Genomic DNA, 19,225 nt, shown 5'->3' with positions numbered 1-19,225 from the left:
CACAAACACACATCGAGCAGTGCAAAACCTGGCGATCTGACTGATCTGAATAATGAAGGGAAAGAGACGTCAAAAAATAAAAAACGATCTGATCTCAGTCCGCCACATGTGATTCCTCAGCAGAGACACAGCTGATAGAACCTCCAGGAAATATTTCTTACCTTCACTCCTGGTGTCCAAAACCATCCAACAATCCAAACATGTTACTCAGTTTACATCTTGCTCCTCGCAGTCATTGTGTTTCATCCATTTGCATCGTGTGCCGCGCATTGCTGTCATGCAGGCGCGCTTCTCTGTGTATGTGTGAACGCCAGTAACGGAGAAAGAGGGCTATGCGGAGATGAATGAACGGAACGATATTGCGTTGGTCGAGCCAAAAGCTGACAAATCTATTCATGGCGGACGTAATTTATTTGTGGCGGGCCGCCACGAATAAATGAACGTTGGGAAACACTGGTAGATGCGCAGAGGGTTGAAACAGCGCTTGTCTGATCTGCTGACAACAAGGTTTCTTTGGCTAGTTACTGTGATTTTAAACACGAGTTGTTCACAATGTATCGTTTTTCATGGGAAAAATGAGGTGCGTCCAGGGATGCATGGATAGTGAGTTTACTGCGTCCTTTCAGATTTGAATGCGCCAGGGACGCAGGAGGTGTATCTAGCAACATCACTGTCGTCATTAAATTATCACCCAGCACTATGCAGACTCCGCCCCCTAGTTCCTGTGCCATGGTAATGCTCCACATAGGGAGTCAAGTATATTTTGGGGAGTAGGAGCAGTGGCCATTTGCAGAGTTGGGCAGACGTTTACAAAGAGCCCTTAAGAACTGCATGTCGTGTGCGATATCTGACAAAATACTATATATATATATATATATATAGTATACAACTCACCGGCCCGCCTCACATGGAAAACATGGAGTCAGACAAATATACAGAAAATGGAAACGAACTCGGATTGTAGTCCAAGGCTTCAGGCAAAGTTACTTGTTGCTGTAAGGTCTGTAATAATTGGACATGAGGGACAGAAGTGCCGTTGTTGAGTTATTCATATAGTGCAGTGTTTGAATCACCCTAAGCTCGAGTGGAACATATCCTCAGCCTAAAGGCGCCTTCTTTAAATGTTCACATTTTATAACTTGGTCAGGTTTTTGGTTAAATCTGCTGGCGGTTAAATTCCCCGGTGGGTTTCATTACCTGTTACACAGAAAGCTATTACAGACAATACAAGAATTAGCCGATGATATTAGCATGAGACCTTTTTATCACCAAGATTAGGGGGTTAAGGCGCCTTGCATAGACGCAGCCCCATTTATCAGAGCTGACCAATCAGGTGACAAGTAGCCACGGAGATGTCAGGCGCTTGAAGGATAAGGTGTTCATTCAGAAGGTCTCGACACGCCCTAAGACAAAGGACCTATATCGAAACCAGGAGAAACAGGGAGGTAAGGCTTATTTGCAGGATAAATGTAGTCATTTTGTTTTTGACAGACAGGCAGTGTTTTTATTAGGAGCACCTCTTGTAACAGTGTAGCGTTAATAGATTGTCAGAGACATTGGTGTTTTAATGGCTGAAAGGAAGTGTGTGCAATTCCTTGTTTTTTCTTCACTGGAAGTAGTCGCTGAAATTGTGAATCAAGGAGTCAACCGTTTCATTGGAAAGTTTTTATCTGCTAACTTGCTGTGACTTGTGGGACGCTTAAAGAGAAGTAATGATTGTGCAGCCTACAGTCTGTCTTCAATCAGTGTCAAGCATGCCTCCCAGCCTGGTCGCCGGACCTCATAATTATTAGACTGGTATTTTCCTTTTTAGTGGAATTTGTCTTCTTTCTATGGAGAGTGAAAGTGTCAGGGCTGAGAGTGTCAACCAGAGGATTGGGGTCAGCGGGATAGCCACTGCTTTTAGGATCATCAGCAGGTTTTGTCTTAACCGGATTTGGCTGGAGGAGCTGAATCAACTGTGTCCCAGGATTACAGGGATGACATTGGAGGAGAGTTTAGAGCCCAGAGGCCAGAGCACTGACATCTTCGGCAGACCCTGCCCATCAACTCAGCTGCAGTATCGCAACGAAACCCAAGCTGGTCTTCTGGTCTACCTCTCCTTTTCCTTTATATCTGGACTCTTAAACCCTCGCTTAGTTTGGACAGTCATTAAAGAGGGTATGTTTCTGGGCCTTACGGGCAACTGGGTTTTTTCTTTCTTTTCACGTTTTTATTTTTTATTTTTGCCTTGGCTGCCGAGGAATGGTTATCACCAGCTTAGTGGAGGCCAGATGTTTACCCAAGGGTTTGCTGCTGTTTAGGAGTGAGAACAAATTCAACATCATCCTCAAAATTGTTATCTTAAGCCTAAAGTAGCTGCCTGGAGCTTGTTGCTAGGAAACAGTTTCAAGCTGGCAAGGACAAGTCTTGAGCTGTCTAGAAAGTGTTGGGCTGTTGTGATTCACTGCGACTTTGTCTGGGCCTTACATACTGTGTGTGTGTGTGTGTGTGTGTGTGTGTGTGTGTGTGTGTGTGTGTGTGTGTGTGTGTGTGTGTGTGTGTGTGTGTGTGTGTGTGTGTGTGTGTGTGTGTGTGTGTGTGTGTGTGTGTGTGTGTGTGTGAGATCCTCCACTGCATTTTGTGGAACCATAAAATCATTTAGGAAGAAGATGAGGCACATGATGTCTCAGCACTTTGGCCATTATCCGTACACTTTTAATGTCAGAGTGCAAACTGAACAGTATGAGTGACTTAATTGTATATTTTATGTATTACCAAACCCATGTGAAATGAGCTGTATGTAGTTCATATGTTGATCCTTTTTATTTCATGTCTCCTCCAGATCAGCAAGAGTCTAGGCGGCGGAGCGAAGCACACCATTAGCAAAGGAAAATGAGTGAACTGGATCAGCTACGCCAGGAGGCTGAGCAGCTCAAGAACCAGATCAGAGTAAGTCCTTCACAGTCCTCAGGTCCTGTTTCGCTTTTTTTGTTTCCTTGTTAGATCACGGATCCAGATTGACGTTTTGTCAATTAAGTTTGGGGCCTCAGACGCTGATTAGATCGGGCTTCACTGAGAAGCTTCACATCCTAATGCTCCTTCATTAATGTTAACTCAAGGCCATAACACGAGTGACACTGTTTTTGTTAGAATTAGCTTGCTGGGTAAAAATGATATTGTTCCTAAAAACACAGGTCTACATCCCAAACCCTTTACAGGTGTTATATCTATGACATTATGTTAATGATCACATTCACTAGATTACATTATAGAAAGACTCAACCAAGTGGGAATCCGCCATAGTTGTAGGAGATGCAAAGTTTACTTGTTGGAATCGTCCTGTTGTAAATCAACATAGTTGCATAATGACACTTACCGTAGATGACCAAATAGTCGCCCGTGTGCAAATACGCGCCTGTGCCGGGGTCCGACCTCATTTGGCATATGAAACGCCTGGGCGATTAAGTGTTTACCATAGTCTTTCACTATGTTTCACTGGCTCTCACCTCTGTCAGTCAGCCCCTCCTCCAACTCTTTCTCTCGCATGCAGGCGCACACACAGACACACAAACACAGGTGCGCTAGCGGGACAGGTCGCGCTGGACTGTGAATAGACAAAGACAAATGGATGAATGCGCTAATATACAGTGTTGAAATTACCGCGATCGACCCCCCCCTCCCCTTATCGTTCATAACACTGCTCTGATTGGCTGCTCTGATCAGCTCCCTGTGTCGTGGCAACACAGACAAACTGTCTTTGTATTTATTGTCTGATGTCAATAAAGATGTGTCGGGGAAAAAAGTAGTTTTGTTCCAGTCCTAGATGACCTCCTCGTTCTTTGCATAATGGTCTGGTGCTGGTCATTGCAAAAATAAATTGTAGCCTGTTGCAAATATGCGCCTGGTTCTTATAATCGCCTGGGCTCCAAGTCGATTTAGCATATTAAACGCCCGGGCTACTAAATGGTCATATACGATAATCTAGTGTCAGAGTGGTTACCAACATTACCACATTTATACATCATTTAATTTTGGTATAACCCTTTGATAAAGTAGTGACAGAAACCAAGAGTCGGTTTGTTAGAGACGCATGTCGTGTATGAATGTGGGTGACATACATACATGCTACTATTTTTCACATTCAGTATGTGAATTTATATTGGCAGTACTGAATCTATAATTTTTCAGCACAGTTTGTGCTATAATGCTATTTGGGTTTATTTCTTTTCATGTTTATGAGGCAGCGTTGTTGATTTACTGATGTTAATCTCATTGTGAAGAGTTACTGGTCTAAAATAGACTTGGTTGTTTTGTAATTTCAGGATGCCAGGAAAGCGTGTGCGGATGCTACCCTGTCTCAGGTAAGAAATATGTTTTTTTTTACTGTAAGGAGATGGAAGGAGATGGAGAATAAATTACAATTAGTGATGACATAAAGATTTCTTTCCTCAGCCATGTTTTTTTTTCATCTTGAAGACCCTTGTGAAGAAAAGTTTCTCTGACGTTTTTCTCTGATCTTAACTTTGTTTAGATCACAGCTAACATCGACCCTGTTGGCCGAATTCAGATGCGCACTAGACGGACACTGAGGGGGCATCTGGCTAAAATCTATGCCATGCACTGGGGCACTGACTCAAGGTAATTTTATTCGACTCTATTCTACCCAGAGACTAAATATTTCACCCACCCACCCCACCTCCTGCCCGCCATGAACGCCGGGTATTGATATAAAACCACTGTCTTTGTGCTTGTTACTTCTCCTGAGGGTCCTCAGAAAATCACAACCTTCCACTGTAGCTCACAAGTACAGATCTTTTTCTTTACATCTGTTTCAATCAGTTTGTGCACATGCACAATAGGTAATGCATGTTTTGTAAAAAGCACAATGGGCATTCATAGGTTACTCTTGAGTGTGTCCACTCTGTTGTGTGTCTGTCTCTGTGTGTTTGTGTGCATTGGGGGTGGGGTATGTGGGTAGGGAAAATACTCAAAATGGAGTCAGCCTTTGTCAGAGCCGTGTTGAGGCCGATGAAGCAACGCTCCTCACTTCGCTTCACATTGAAGCCTTTTCCCTGGAGTTGTACACACCTCTCACCTCAGCAACCAACAACTTAATCACTGTGGTGCTGCTGCTGTGCGTCAGTCCACAGAGGCCACTGCAAACTGCTATGTCACCTCATCATCCTCCCCCTCCCCCCAGTCATACACCCAAGAAACAGGTTGTCACTGTGTGTACCCACCATCAGCTCTTCCTGTTTGTTTCATCTGTTAATGTTTCACCTCCCAAAAGGGGGCTGGGGTATTTATTAGACTACCTGCTGAGATCCAGCCACCCAGAAAGAAGGTCACACGAAGATGTTTTGACCCACAGGCTGCTATTTTTAGCCACAACGGAGACACTGCTTGATTTGGACTGGGGTGGGTTTCCAGCAGTTTGAGGGGAAAAAACCCATCAGTTAGTTCCACTTCCCTCCAGCAGCCAATGACCAAGAGCAATCTTCATGCTGTAGCACTCTGCAGACCCCACAACTACACAACTATGAATCTTATAGAACTTGAAATCATGATCATCTTGGCCATTTAATGTGAGCCCCTCAATAATATGACATGAGATGGTTTGATTGCAATAATTCAGTTCCCAATGTTTCTCAATAACTGTGATCAAATCACTGGCCTGAGCTATTAAAAGAAGAGTTACTTTCTTCCACTCTGGTTTTATTTCAGTGCATTTCAGAAGTTGGACATTTTAGTTGTCGAGACTTCAGTGTGTCAGTTTCTACTGTACTTCGACTATTGCCATCAACTGACGGGCCTTGAGCGTAACACTAATCAACCTCAATCCCCATAAAATCAGTGGGTCATACATCAGGTCCCACATGTAAAGATTTCTGAATGGCCACACTTGACCTGACGGTTTCTGTCTTTGTTTTTTGTTTTTATAGCTCCTCTCATCTAAGGCCGTTGCTTAATGGTCACTAGATTATTTTTGAAGATTTGATTTTTTATATTTTTGAGAATTATATATTTTTTCAGCTGAAATTGACTGCAATAAATTCGGTCACTTAGAAAGTTTTCTCTCGTGAAGGATTGGCATCATTAGGGGAGGGACTGGAAAAAAATACACTCATGACACAACTGTGTACTTTTGTGAATATTGGCCAGGCAGCTGAGTGCATTTGTTTTAACATGGAAGCCGTTTACATGAGGTTCATAACAACAATGACAGATGTGTGACGTTGGGGAAAAGTGTTTCTGTAACTTCTGTTTTCCCCTTTTTTCTTTTCCTGATATTCACTTAAGTTTGACAAAACCACTGCGCGTGCACATCGGCGTGCACACATGCTCGCTCACTCTCTGCCCCCTGCACTCTGCTGTGTCACTTGACAGTTAGTCAAACAGACCTGATGAATGAGCAGCACTCTTTTATTATGAGTTAAAAACTGTGTTTTTGTTCATTTTTAAAATGATGACGGGGAAAAATGAAATGATCATGGTTTGATTTGTTCACATTTACAAAGCCTGTTGATGTCAGAGCTCTAGAAAGTATTGCATCATCACCTGCTAGTTAACACACACACATACTTGCATTGCACCAGAAGCTTAATGTGCAGTCTGAAGTCTGTACATCATCTTAGGCCTGAATTTCTTGAGTGTAATGTTCATTGCGACTCTGGGAAGGTGACGGAGTAGAATTCCCAGCACAGACCGCTCCGTCCCCGGCTTATTATCTGCTGGGTTGTTCACATTTGAGCACATTCCCATCAGCCCGGTAGTTAAGATTTGCATGGTCCCAGCAGGCCTTGGTGTGTTCACTCCTCTTCCTTTTCCTATGTGCATTGGGACCATCACTGTGGTTACTCTTGTTGGATTCACCTAGAAAGCGCAGCCACAGAGGAACCTGAGAGCCTTCTCTCTGAGGCAAAAACAGGGTTCGTCATGATCCCTGTTAGAATAACTGCACCTATCATTCAGGGTTTTTCAGGCACATGGACTGCAGAAGGTAGATAAATGGTGTAATCTAAACCGAATTACGATTGATGCAGCAGCAGTTTTTAAATGATGCTGCAACACACATTATAGGTTGGTTTTAGTTTTGAAATTTATGACCAAACACGATTTGACTCCGTAGACTAACTCCATACATCCATTAGCCAATCCCAAGTTTTTTGATTTACTTTTGTGGCTTTTGCGGTTGCTCTGAAAAAGTGTAAAGAAGACTCTGTACAACTTTTAGCTTCCACGATGGACCTTTAACAAAGTCCTTATCTGTATATGGACAGATTCAGCCAGTCTGACCCAGATTGCTTACTCTGTCGTCATTAACACCCATAGAAAAGTACATTGTTCTCCATGTTTCCCCTGTTACGGTTGCACATAATGTCCATAATCACACCAAAGAAGGAACAGCAAATAACAAAGAACATGGAGATGCTATAAATATATACAGTACTACAGTCTGTCAGTGTTTGACAGCATCACATTTTCTTAGACTTCATACTTGAGCACATTGGCTGACAAATGTCTTGTTGTGGGTTATAAAGTGCATCTAAACTGTCTGTTAATGTTAATTAATTTTTGCAGAATAATGAACTTGCATGTTGTGATTCTTCACCTCAAAACCTCATGTTTGAGCTGTCTCATCTTTCTTTCCATCAGGCTTTTGGTCAGCGCCTCCCAGGACGGCAAACTCATTATTTGGGACAGCTACACCACAAACAAGGTAATAACACCAAAAACGACATCGTGAAACTATGTCGCCGGCCTGTGTTACATCATGTTTCTTTTCTAATCTGTAGAAGAAAAATGATGCGTGCAGTCAGATGTGTGTGTTTGCAAGCATAGGCATTTACAGTGAGTGTACTGAGTTCAGAAATACTGCAGGTATTTTGTTGAGCTACTGAAAGTGCAAACATCCACATTATAAACAACTCTATGCACCAAAATAGAGCAAAATAAGAAATGATGTCATCACAAAATATTACTTTACTGGTAATTTTTCCGAAAGAGAGATTGTTCTAAAAGAAAAAGCCAAAAGTTAAACTATTCATGGCTCATTGGATAAATATGTCTGTTGTCCTGTGTTTGTCAAAGTCAGACTTCACCAGGATTTAATGTTAAATCTGACTGGACAGGAGAGGACTGGTCTGTGCCTTAGAAAGATCAAATCAAACAAAAAAGACAAAGAAAAAAAACGTTTGAGACCATGCAGAGAGAGAGCTGAGGGAGTCTAGACATGAAAAGAGGCGAGTGGTCGACTTTCACCAGATTTCCTTATGACCTGGTTTTGGGTTAATTGTTCTCAGAATCGTCGTCACCTCCACCTGCTCATCACGCTGAAGTCAGAATTAACCGTCACTCCTGCATCTGTCAGCTGTTTTCATTAAGGTTGATAAAACGATGAGTTGAATATAAAACATTTTGCAAGTGTTTGAGGGCAACAAGTAATGCTATTTATAGTGGGTATTGTGCCCTTGGAAGGTGAAGTTAATATCGCAGACAGACTTTGCCACATGCCCTCCCTCCTCTCTCGCTCTTTCTCTCCCATCTGTCAGTGCATACTATCTAATATTAAATCTTCCTCCTCTCTCCTAGGTCCACGCCATCCCGTTGCGCTCCTCCTGGGTGATGACGTGCGCCTATGCCCCTTCTGGGAACTATGTCGCTTGTGGAGGTCTGGACAACATCTGCTCCATCTACAACCTGAAGACCCGTGAGGGAAATGTTCGTGTCAGCCGTGAGCTGGCTGGGCACACAGGTAGGCTGGACACATACACTGACATCTGCATCGATCTATTAATAGCTCATAGCCTACTAATAATAGTAATATTTATTAGGGCCACACAATTAATCGCAAAATTGCGATAGTGAGTGCAAGATCCAAATCACTGGAGATGCTTTTTTTTTTATAAAGGTAAATTGTGTCACATCATTGCTGTGCGTTGTCAGCACCATAAGTGTTGTGTTGCGACAGAGACGTCCTGTTTAACAAAGCATTTTCTGAAGACTTAAAGGGACATATTTGCTTGATACAAGTCCCACCGAACATCATCCATCTTATATTTATTCAAGTAAAAATGAAAAGCAGAAATGATCATTCACACTGAAATCACAATCACGATATTTGTCTATTCAGTCCCTATTTGATGGTTTTTGTTTATCATGCAGCCCTCAAAATAATAATAATAGTAATAGTAAGAAGAAGAAACTTTATTCATAAAGTACTTCTCTAACAAGGTCACAAAGTGGTTTACAGGAAGAAAATGGGAAATTAAAAAAAAAAGAGAAACAAACGCATCATAAAACAGAAGTTACATGAAAATATAAATTGTCTGTTGGGAGCCGGTCACCTTAAGTCTCCACCAGAGTTATATGAAACGTTTCCCGCACACTTCAGTCACAGACGGAAAAAATTCTGTCGACTATCTCACAGTAAAAGTCGCATTTTAGCTGAGATCAGTTTCATCAACGCCTCACCTCTGACCTCCGTCGTTCATCTCTGTGACTTGGCTCCTTTAAATCTGTGTCACCCAGGTGATCAATCAAATCAAAGCAGGATAATCTAAGTTGAGCTATGCCTAACGCACTCAGGTTTCAGGCATCAAACCTCAATTTTGGACCAATCCACAGCTCATGCTATGAAGGCCTAGTCCCAGCTGCAGCGCTGGGGTTTGGAGCCAACCTGCGGCCCTTTGCAAAAAACAATTTAACAAAGAATATTGAACTCTCTAGATTGGTGTCCCATAAGCAGTCAACAGTCAGTGCTGATATTTACTGTTCAGAGGAATAACGGGAGTAAAAATGTGAAACAACCGTAGACAGCCTCAGCATGATCATGGTCACCCAGAGGATACTGCATGGAACACGTTTGCATTTCACATTTAGGATTTAATGTGGAGTGGATGAAACCAGCACAGAAAATTGAGCAAATGTAGCCTCTGTCAGGTTGTGAGGACGGGACACTTCAGTGTTTTGCATATATTTTCTATAAGTCCTCCTTCAAACAACCATGTGTGTAAATAACAGTTGTTATTTGTAGATGCACAGTATGTTCCTTTTTTTTTTTACTATGTACTTGTGTAACCTTAATTATTCTCACATTTAAGAGATGCCTGTCACATGGTGCGACTGTCTCTATAAAAACAGGAGCTGGTCAAGCCATATCCCAGCTCAGACTAATGAAAGTGTTGAGCTCTTAGGCAAGGAGCATTCATCTGATCAGTGTCACATGATGCAGGAAGTGTGTCAGCATTTTAGTTCTAGTTCCCTTGCTATAGGGAGGGGTACATACACTCTGCCAGCTAGTAAAGGATGTACCGTGGAAGCAAGTCATGACCCATTAGATGCCCTACAGCTTTTCTTTTCAGTTTCTGTTAGTGACTTAGTCGATTCATCTCCTCCACATCCAGAGCAGCATGGTGTCAACATGGGTTGGAGTAGGATTTCTCTCCTTGTGCAGCCCGTGAAGGAATTAAACCTGAACCTATATAATATAGGAAAAGCCTGTCTATTAGCAGCGAGATATTCAATCAGTGTTTTTGATTTTTTCCAGGTTACCTGTCCTGCTGTCGCTTCCTGGATGACAACCAGATTGTCACCAGCTCTGGAGACACCACCTGGTGAGTTGTGGTACTGCATCCAGAGCAGTTGGATAACAACACCAACACAGATTTGAACCAAAGAAAATACTCATAAACAGCATTTCGTCGTCAGCATCAGGATTTGAGTATTTTGAACTTCAAATTTAGGATTCACTGCTGGACTGTCACATTTTGTTGTGTTTTGCTTTTTTGCCTGTCACCCTGTATGTTTTTATGGTTATTAATAGGGCCCAACCCATATGGGATTTGTGGGATCAATACGAATAGTGGGGAGTAAAAAAAAATCCTATAACCACTCAATTGTACACATTTATACATATTTCTTACAATGACCCCTTAAATATGGTTCAAACACACTTTTATTATTCAAAATGGCCTCAGTGCAGCACTGCAGCAAACTATTGGAGAATGTAAATAAAATAAATAAAACTAGAAAACGGTCAAGAGCCAGTAATGAATAATAATCACAGACTTTCTTTTCGCAAGCCTGTGTCAGTCCCACAGTGTTGGGAGGATCAAACGTATAGAAATAAGAGAACCACAAACTGAATGAACACAGCACTAATATTATTTTATACAGTCGATCAACCAGTGTAAGGACATCGTTCCTGAATTAAACCCAGACAGTTTGCAGTTCACCTGCAGAGTTTGGAGGCATCAGCTTTTATCAGCCAATGCACACACTGATACTGATGTGTCTGAGAAAGGAGCTCTAGTTATTTTAACCCGTAAGCTGGTTCTTCTGGACGAGATGCGGCCACCAGCCTCCGATCAGTCACCAGTTTTCCTCTTGAATGTCTCCAGATGTTGCTGTATCACAGCTGTAATTTGACAGCGTTCCCTCTGCTTTCCTTGCAGCGCTCTGTGGGACATCGAGACTGGCCAGCAGACGACTACATTCGCTGGTCACACCGGTGATGTCATGAGTCTCTCTCTGGCACCCGACACCAGGCTGTTTGTGTCTGGAGCCTGTGATGCCTCGGCCAAGCTCTGGGACGTCAGAGAAGGAATGTGCCGACAGACCTTCACTGGCCATGAGTCAGACATCAACGCCATCTGTGTACGGACACACACGCACACACACACACACACACACACACACACTCACACTCATGTCTTGCATGTTATATACCAGTCATTAGATGCAGAAATCCTAGAAATTCAAATAAGAAGCAGGTCTAAATCGTGTCACTGTGTTGTAAGCAAACAGAGAATCAAAATGCAGATAGGTCAGGACCAGTGATGGCAGCCATTACAGTGACACTGCATTTGAGTGTTATACTCTCAGAGCTGTGAGAAGATGTTGTGACTCCACCTGCAAAATTATTACTACAAAGAAGCTCATAGTTGTGCACACAAGATAATTGTGAACTAAAAAGGTAATACATACACTTAGCTCTTTCAGAGAAGACTTAAGGTTGATTATCTGGTGCCACATATTTTCACTTTCAATTGACTAGAAGAACAGAGGAAGGTGTGGCTAATTGATGTTACACAACTTCAGGGCAGTTGTAACAACTCAACAAAGGCACATGTAAAAATTCCTAACAAAAGTATTGATGCTGAAGAATCTCACTTGAACCTTTTGTTGCAGTTCTTCCCCAATGGCAACGCCTTTGCCACCGGCTCAGACGACGCTACCTGCCGGCTCTTCGACCTGCGCGCCGACCAGGAGCTGATGGTTTACTCACATGACAACATCATCTGCGGCATCACCTCTGTGGCATTCTCCAAGAGCGGCCGCCTACTGCTGGCCGGCTACGACGACTTTAACTGCAACGTCTGGGACACTTTGAAGGCCGACCGTGCAGGTGAGTCCCCGACAAACCTTCCACTCTAGAAGATACAGATGCACAGTGAACGCATCACATGTTGTTTAGACAAGAACCAACAACTGATGATGTATTTTCTACGTCCAAGTTTTACAGGGCAATTGGCCGCATATGTTGTCAAATCAGTATTTACATATCTGATTGATTAACCAGTTGTGAACGCCAGGGTTAGGGTGTCAGCTAAGTCATGTCCGTCCTGGTTGTTGTTCCACCACAGTCGTCCCTTTTCTATAATGCTTTGCTGCAGGGGCGTGGCTTATTTTAGTGTAAACAATAAAACATAGAAATCAAACACATCTCATCAAAAGGCCACTTCAGAATTACAGTATAGTCCGATTACAAACAAACATGTGGATGACATGACAGATCAAATAATCATTGCCTTGATGCAAAAAAAGATTCTTATTTAATCACAGGTTAAAAATGCAAAGAGCCACTGGTCACAGTTTGACTCGAGATGTAGGACTCAGTGCGAAGGGGATGCCCTTATTGATTGCTGATTTTCAATAAAAACAGTGATCACAAGATGGGAGCTAATACTTCTAATCACCGATCACCTGTGGTTAATACTCTGGTTTTGCTGTTGAGGAAAGTATTTGACTGATTTCCTGTTGAGGAGATGTGATTTCTGCAATTATATGTAATTAATCACATTTAACTGTGATCATTAAATGTTTTTATAGTAATAAGTTATTTACAACATGTTATGTGTTGCTTTCCCTAAACTTTATCATGATGTAAACATTGGTTTTGATTCTGTAGTTTAAGCTGATCATGAAGAGGACTGAGTATTTCCAAACAAAGTTATGAAATGTTAATCGAGTAGTACTGATCAGGCAGAGGAGACAAGAATATCTTTGAAGGCACTGAATGTGCTACAGAATCTAGCCGACCTCTCAGAGGTCTGCGGGCGCTGTGGAGGAGCTGCAGGGTCCGGTGGCTGCGATGGGAGACACAGTCAGTCATACAGCAGCTCCTGCCCGGCTGCTTCACAAGTCGCAGCTTTATACTTGTTTCAAAAACTCACATGATATGTGGACTAGTGCACGCTGGAAGGCAACTCTGAACAAACCGGGAGAGGAAAGTGGAAGAAAATTTATGGTATGATCAGACAAAAGTTCGTTTTTACCCCCTCCCCTGGGGGACATACTGAGCTCTGTATTTGGTGCAAACCAAACATAATGCATCTGACATACACTGAATTCCAGCACCGGGCTGAAGGGAAACATGTCAGAGTTCAGACTCTGGTCCGATCCACAGTACGTGTCCCACGTTTCTGACGCTTTTGTCCATATAAAGTTAAAACTGTTGATCACACTTGTCTATTGAAAGAATACATTAAGGAATAAGCTTGGGCTGCACAATTATTTGCCATGTAATTGAAATCACAATATGGGCAAGTGCAATACTTAAATTGCAGAACCTGCTTCTTTTTTTCTTTTCTTTTTTATGTAAAATGAATCACAACATTGTTGTGCATTGTCAGCACCACAAGATGCAATGGACAACAAATCACTTTCTCAAAACATTAAGGGTCAAGATCCCACAAAAAATATCAATTTTACATTTTGTGGAAAGTGGGGAAAAAAAATAAGGAAGAATGACACAATCACAATGTCTGCCCAGATAATCACAATATGATCGGGTTGTTTTGCATGTTGCAACCTTAAAATAATCATTGACCGCTGGGCAGACTGGAGCAGGAGGAATGTGTAGATTTATAATTAAGAATTAAGATGGAGACCTTCATTTACCGTAAATTAGTCATAAATACAAAAGATTTGTGACATGTGACTGAATTTATTCATACAGGAAGTGGCTTCTTTATCGATGGTGGTTGTTGGTTTTGCAGTAGTTTCATGTAGCACCTTTACATGGCGGTGCAGCAGACCCAACAGACCCCATCACCACAGAGCAGCACATCAGACATGTGTTATTTTGGTATTTTTGGTTGTGAATATTATTGGTGTGGTTGGACCTGGCTTCTTAGGTGTCTGCAATATGAATTACTTCAGGACCTAAGAGTACTGGTGATCAGGAAACAACTTCTCCAGAGTCCCTGTGGTGTTGTTGTTGTTTTTTTTTACCTCGGTATGAAAGCGTTAATACACCAAGAGTCACCTGCTCCAGCAGAGAGGGGCCCCTGTGGAGACATGAATACTTTACAGCTATTGACTGCATTGTGGGATCGGGATCAGAAGAGGCATCACATCTGAGCAGGCTATTTCAAAACTCACACACACACACATTTGATCCATTGGTGGGTGGAATATTGGTTATCAGCTTATTGGTGCAGTATTAGTCTAATAACCATCAACCACTTTCTTTTCTGAACATGTCGAGCAGGTGCTCAGGAACCAACGCTGTGAATTTCAGATATGATATTCATGTAGAAATTGTTTAATGAATGTGGTTCAGTCTAATGTGGTGCGTGACATCCATCAGGCAGAGCAGGATCTCAGTCTCTGCTCTCTCCTCAGGTGTCCTGGCCGGCCATGACAACCGGGTGAGCTGCTTGGGTGTGACCGACGACGGCATGGCAGTGGCAACAGGGTCCTGGGACAGCTTCCTCAAGATCTGGAACTAGAGTCTGAAGGTAAATGAGGCAAGACGATGCATCAGTGGGGAACAGAGGATCTGTAACAGCGCACAGCCTCAAAGAGTTTGTGTTTACTGCCAGCTGGTGGTCAGGAGTGAAAGTGCAACACATATTATTCACCAGTGTTCACCCAGTTAAACGTGTGGTAATTCTAGTAGAACTAGTAGATCACAGTCCTGTGCAAATGATCAACAAAGCTCTTCAGAAAACTACCAACATCCAGAAAAGATCTGACACAACAGACATTATTACATTAACAAGACATTATTAGAAGAGTCAGAACCAAATTGGTTGAATGTTCGACAATCTACTCCTTTTTTTGTCTGTGTTTCAATTGTCTCATGTGGTCAGTGGATGAAATAAACTTAATAAATAAATAACAAACGTATGAAACATACATACAACAACAAACAAGTTTATTTTATCCACTGAAATGGCTCAAAACAGTGGAATTATTTATTTCACGGTGGTTTTCATCCAGTTTGATGGACTCAAAATGTTAAAACTTGAATGAATAAATGTTACAGTTTGTGGATGTTTGAACATGACAGTAGAATAATATATTTTTCTTTTGTTTGTGCTTTTTTTTCCAGATGGCATTTGGACTCCAAAGTTGAGTGGAAGACCATTCCAACATCACAATGTTCAATTTTATTGCATATCCAATCTTTTCAAAAACACCATGATACTGACTCCAAACACCCCAAAAAACTATCAAGGGCAAAAATTCTCTCTCTCTCTCTCCTTCTCATTTAAAAGAGCACAATTTGTCTGTCACTCATTCAGCTACGAAAAATAAGAAAATAGAAAAAAAAAAAAAGCTTGAGGAATTTAGTGGTTTCTAAATGCAACGGAGGGAATAATTGTGCATTCCTCCCATGACCATGGTCTGGTATTGTAGTAAGTGAAAATACAAACACCCCCACCACCGCCGCTGCCGCCACCACCACCAAGCAAACGTGTCCTGCGTCCTCATTACACACAGGTCTGAGTGAAGGTTATTACATGACAGTGATCTAACTCTTAATAGCTTTTTGGCCATGTTTATTTTTGTTTCTTTGTTGTTTTCATTATTATTTTTTTGTTAAAGAGAAGTAGATCAGTGAACTGTCAGTTAATGTTTAAAATGAGGATCAAAGCTTTGTTTTATGTCCTAGTCTTTACACATTTTAGAGAATGTTTTTAAGTTGACTAAACGAACCTCCGAGTCACTGTAGTCATTTTAAATCCAGCTTTATCCCACTGGAGAACAAAGCGAGAGAATTGAGCTTCAACGGGGAGTCCTCAAGCCACTTCTGGCCCTTCTGTATATTTAGTCCCATGATACTTTTACTGTTTCTTTTTTTCCAGTGTAGTCCACAAATCTTTGTTTGCACAAAAATTAAACTTTGCATATATAGAATAATGTCTAAAGAAAAAAAAGTTAACTAACCAAGCACATGCTGTTTATGATAATGAATGCTCGTTTTTAAAACGAAAAACAAAAAAATACAAAAAATACAAACCATTTTAACCATTCTTACACCTTTTTGTCTGGCGACAGTGTAGAATAATTAAATGAAGATTAACCCATCGGATCATAGTCCACCCTGCCCCTTTTTTATTTTTATTTTTATTTTTTTTCTCCTTTACTTTAGTTTTGTTTTCCCTGGTTTCTGTTGCCCGTGGTTGGGACCGGTGATGTGATTTGGTCGGGTTAGGGAGTACCTCCACTTTAGCCCGGTTACAATCCGGACGTTTCTCTTTTAACAGAGGTGCCCATTCCGTGCTTGGAAATGCAGTTACTACTCTGTGAATGACATGTTGTATAAATCAATGTTTGAAAATAATGATATTGAAACTTTTTAAGTTAAAAACGAAAAAAAAAAGATTTTGGTTGTCTGCCATGGGTGGGTTATCTCTTAGAATCGCATGCTGTAGAATTGCTTAAAAAGGTGCATATGGAATTAAGTCCTTTGATGTTTTTCTTTAAGAAAATAACCTGTTGAATATATCAATACAATGGTATTTATATTTTTCTTTTCTTTCCTTTTTTTTCTTCTTCTTTTTGTTTTTGGCTACTCCGTGCATACATGATTCAACTAAATGTCAAAGCTATGCACTTGAGAAGCGAAACCCTGCGACATAAACGGTTACTTGGTCCATACTCGGGAGGGATTCCACAAATTTAAGAAGTAACGTAAATGTTTAAATTGTACACACACATGCATACGTACATTTATTCACCTAAACATACACAATCTCAAATGGAACAAATAAATTTTCATTCCTACTGTAGCAAACAAAATTCCACTTACAAGAAAAACATTTTATAACAGGTTTTTTTCTGTCCTTTAATAAAAAATGAAAAAAAAAAATCTTGCAGCATCTGAATGGCAGAATTTTCTGTTGTTCCCTTCTCCTTGTAAACAGAGACGCTCTTTCTTTAGCAGTAGTGACATTTTTTCCATTCTGTTTTTTCTCTGCGACATTCTGTACAAAAAATGTGCTGTAATTGTGCGTTAGGCCTGGAGTTGGCAAAAAATAAAATGAAATAAAAAATATTAAAAATTAATTAAATTCCCTTTCCTTTTCTCTCTTTCTCCATCAAATAACTGTAGAGCTCTGCACCCCCACTGTTCCCTTTTCACCTTTTGTATTTAATTTTAAAGTCAGTCAGTGTACAACCGAAAGCTGGATGCAAGATAGAAACTATATTAAAATGTACTGTTATTTAAGATGTAATAAAAAGCAGTTTGAGATGACCTACTGTGTTGAGTGTGATTCACTTAGAGCGGTTCCCACTGAAGCTAGAATGTTGCAGACTGTTTGGTTTCCTTGTAATTATGTTCAAGTCAAATAAACAATTTCTTATCCACTGTTGAATCAGCCTGGCTCCTCTGTATGCAGTCGTTTACGCAGAGTTCACTTCTCCCTGTACCTGAACGCAGCACAATGTCTGGTAGCAGTAACACTGAGGGTGAAGGACAGTGTGTAGTGTAGCTGTGTGGGCTTAAAGTAAAAAGTGTGTCTGCAGAGAAGCTGCTCTCGATACCTTGCTGAAGGGCATTTCCTCAAATAGTAGAATGCCCCTGACATTCAGGTGCAGCTCACATAAGAGTGTTTTTGAGAGGTAAATTTTTTTCACAATGTCATTAAAAAAGTGAACTCATACTCTACATTCATCATACGTCCAGTTAAATATTACAGGCTTTAATTTAGATGATTACATCATATTGCAGCTCGTGAAAACAAAGAACAACTTTAGAAATATTGGAATAATTTGAGATGCTCCTGTATTTCCTGTCAAACCCAGTACAGTTGGACTCATCATCTTTAGTTCAATGTTTTTGTGTAGACCTTTGCTGCCCTCTAGTGGAGAGAAGTGTGAGATGACAAATCAAAAGCTAAGTCTGAAATGTATAGCTATTACATAATATGAAAGACTGTACAAATCTCATCTCTGAAGTATACAACCTTTATTGTCTTAAAATAACAAAACTTCATATTTAATCGTCACATCGTCAAATCTAAACGCACTTTGGGTCATAGGGTACAGCAAACATAGAGGACCCATTTTGCAATAATTATTTTCTTTCTTTATCACAAACGGAATATAAACATCCAACAAACACAGACTGACCCCTTTCCAAGTATATTAAATAACTGAAAGAGTACATACAGAAAGCAAGAATCAATAAGCAATAATCTAATGCTGAGGATTTAATGTTGTTCATTGGTGACTTTAATGTTTATGAAACAATGAGCCTGTGAAACATACTAATTTACAGCTGGTTGGTAACATGACTTTAGAAGGTTAAACACTAGTTTCAATTAGTTTTATTACAATAACTAACCTTGTTTACTGTGCAAGTTTATGACACAATCCCACACAGGTGGTTTGTGTTGACAGTGTTTCACATAAATGCACAGATATGAAAAGACAGATCTGAACCAGAGCAGATCAGAGTCAGTCAGACAAAAAGGGCCAAACCAAGGCCTGCAATGGGCTCACATCAAATTTACTCACCTTTACAGCACTGCTCACATCATAAAATACATAGGAGGCTTTTGTGGGTTTGGGTTTCCAGAGGCTTTAATGTCCCAACAAACTGGGGATTTCTACATGACCACAGCTTTCTTTCTCTAAAACCAGATAGATAGATAGATAGATAGATAGATAGATAGATAGATAGATAGATAGATAGATAGATAGATAGATAGATAGATAGATA

General features: G+C 40.9%; 1 protein-coding gene across 2 annotated transcripts in view; it reads left to right on the top strand.

The window, feature by feature from the left end:
* gnb1a (guanine nucleotide binding protein (G protein), beta polypeptide 1a) overlaps positions 1-17,575 on the top strand; it is a 38,149-nt gene extending 20,574 nt beyond the window's left edge. For both annotated transcript variants that reach the window (XM_083975399.1, XM_083975400.1), the window contains exons 2-11: positions 2,825-2,931; positions 4,305-4,343; positions 4,514-4,620; positions 7,639-7,702; positions 8,575-8,737; positions 10,532-10,598; positions 11,439-11,640; positions 12,175-12,391; positions 14,893-15,008; positions 15,605-17,575. In XM_083975399.1, the coding sequence (XP_083831525.1) occupies positions 2,875-2,931; positions 4,305-4,343; positions 4,514-4,620; positions 7,639-7,702; positions 8,575-8,737; positions 10,532-10,598; positions 11,439-11,640; positions 12,175-12,391; positions 14,893-14,999 (1,023 nt within the window). In that variant the 5' untranslated portion in view covers positions 2,825-2,874 and the 3' untranslated portion in view covers positions 15,000-15,008; positions 15,605-17,575. The remainder of the gene's footprint in view (positions 1-2,824; positions 2,932-4,304; positions 4,344-4,513; positions 4,621-7,638; positions 7,703-8,574; positions 8,738-10,531; positions 10,599-11,438; positions 11,641-12,174; positions 12,392-14,892; positions 15,009-15,604) is intronic.
* Positions 17,576-19,225: the final 1,650 nt, after the last annotated feature.

The sequence above is a fragment of the Trachurus trachurus genome (assembly GCF_905171665.1).
Source record: "Trachurus trachurus genome assembly, chromosome: 7".
NCBI classification, from domain to species: Eukaryota; Metazoa; Chordata; class Actinopteri; order Carangiformes; family Carangidae; genus Trachurus; species Trachurus trachurus.
Note: the sequence above shows the minus strand (reverse complement) of the source record. Positions and strands in the feature narration are given on the sequence as shown.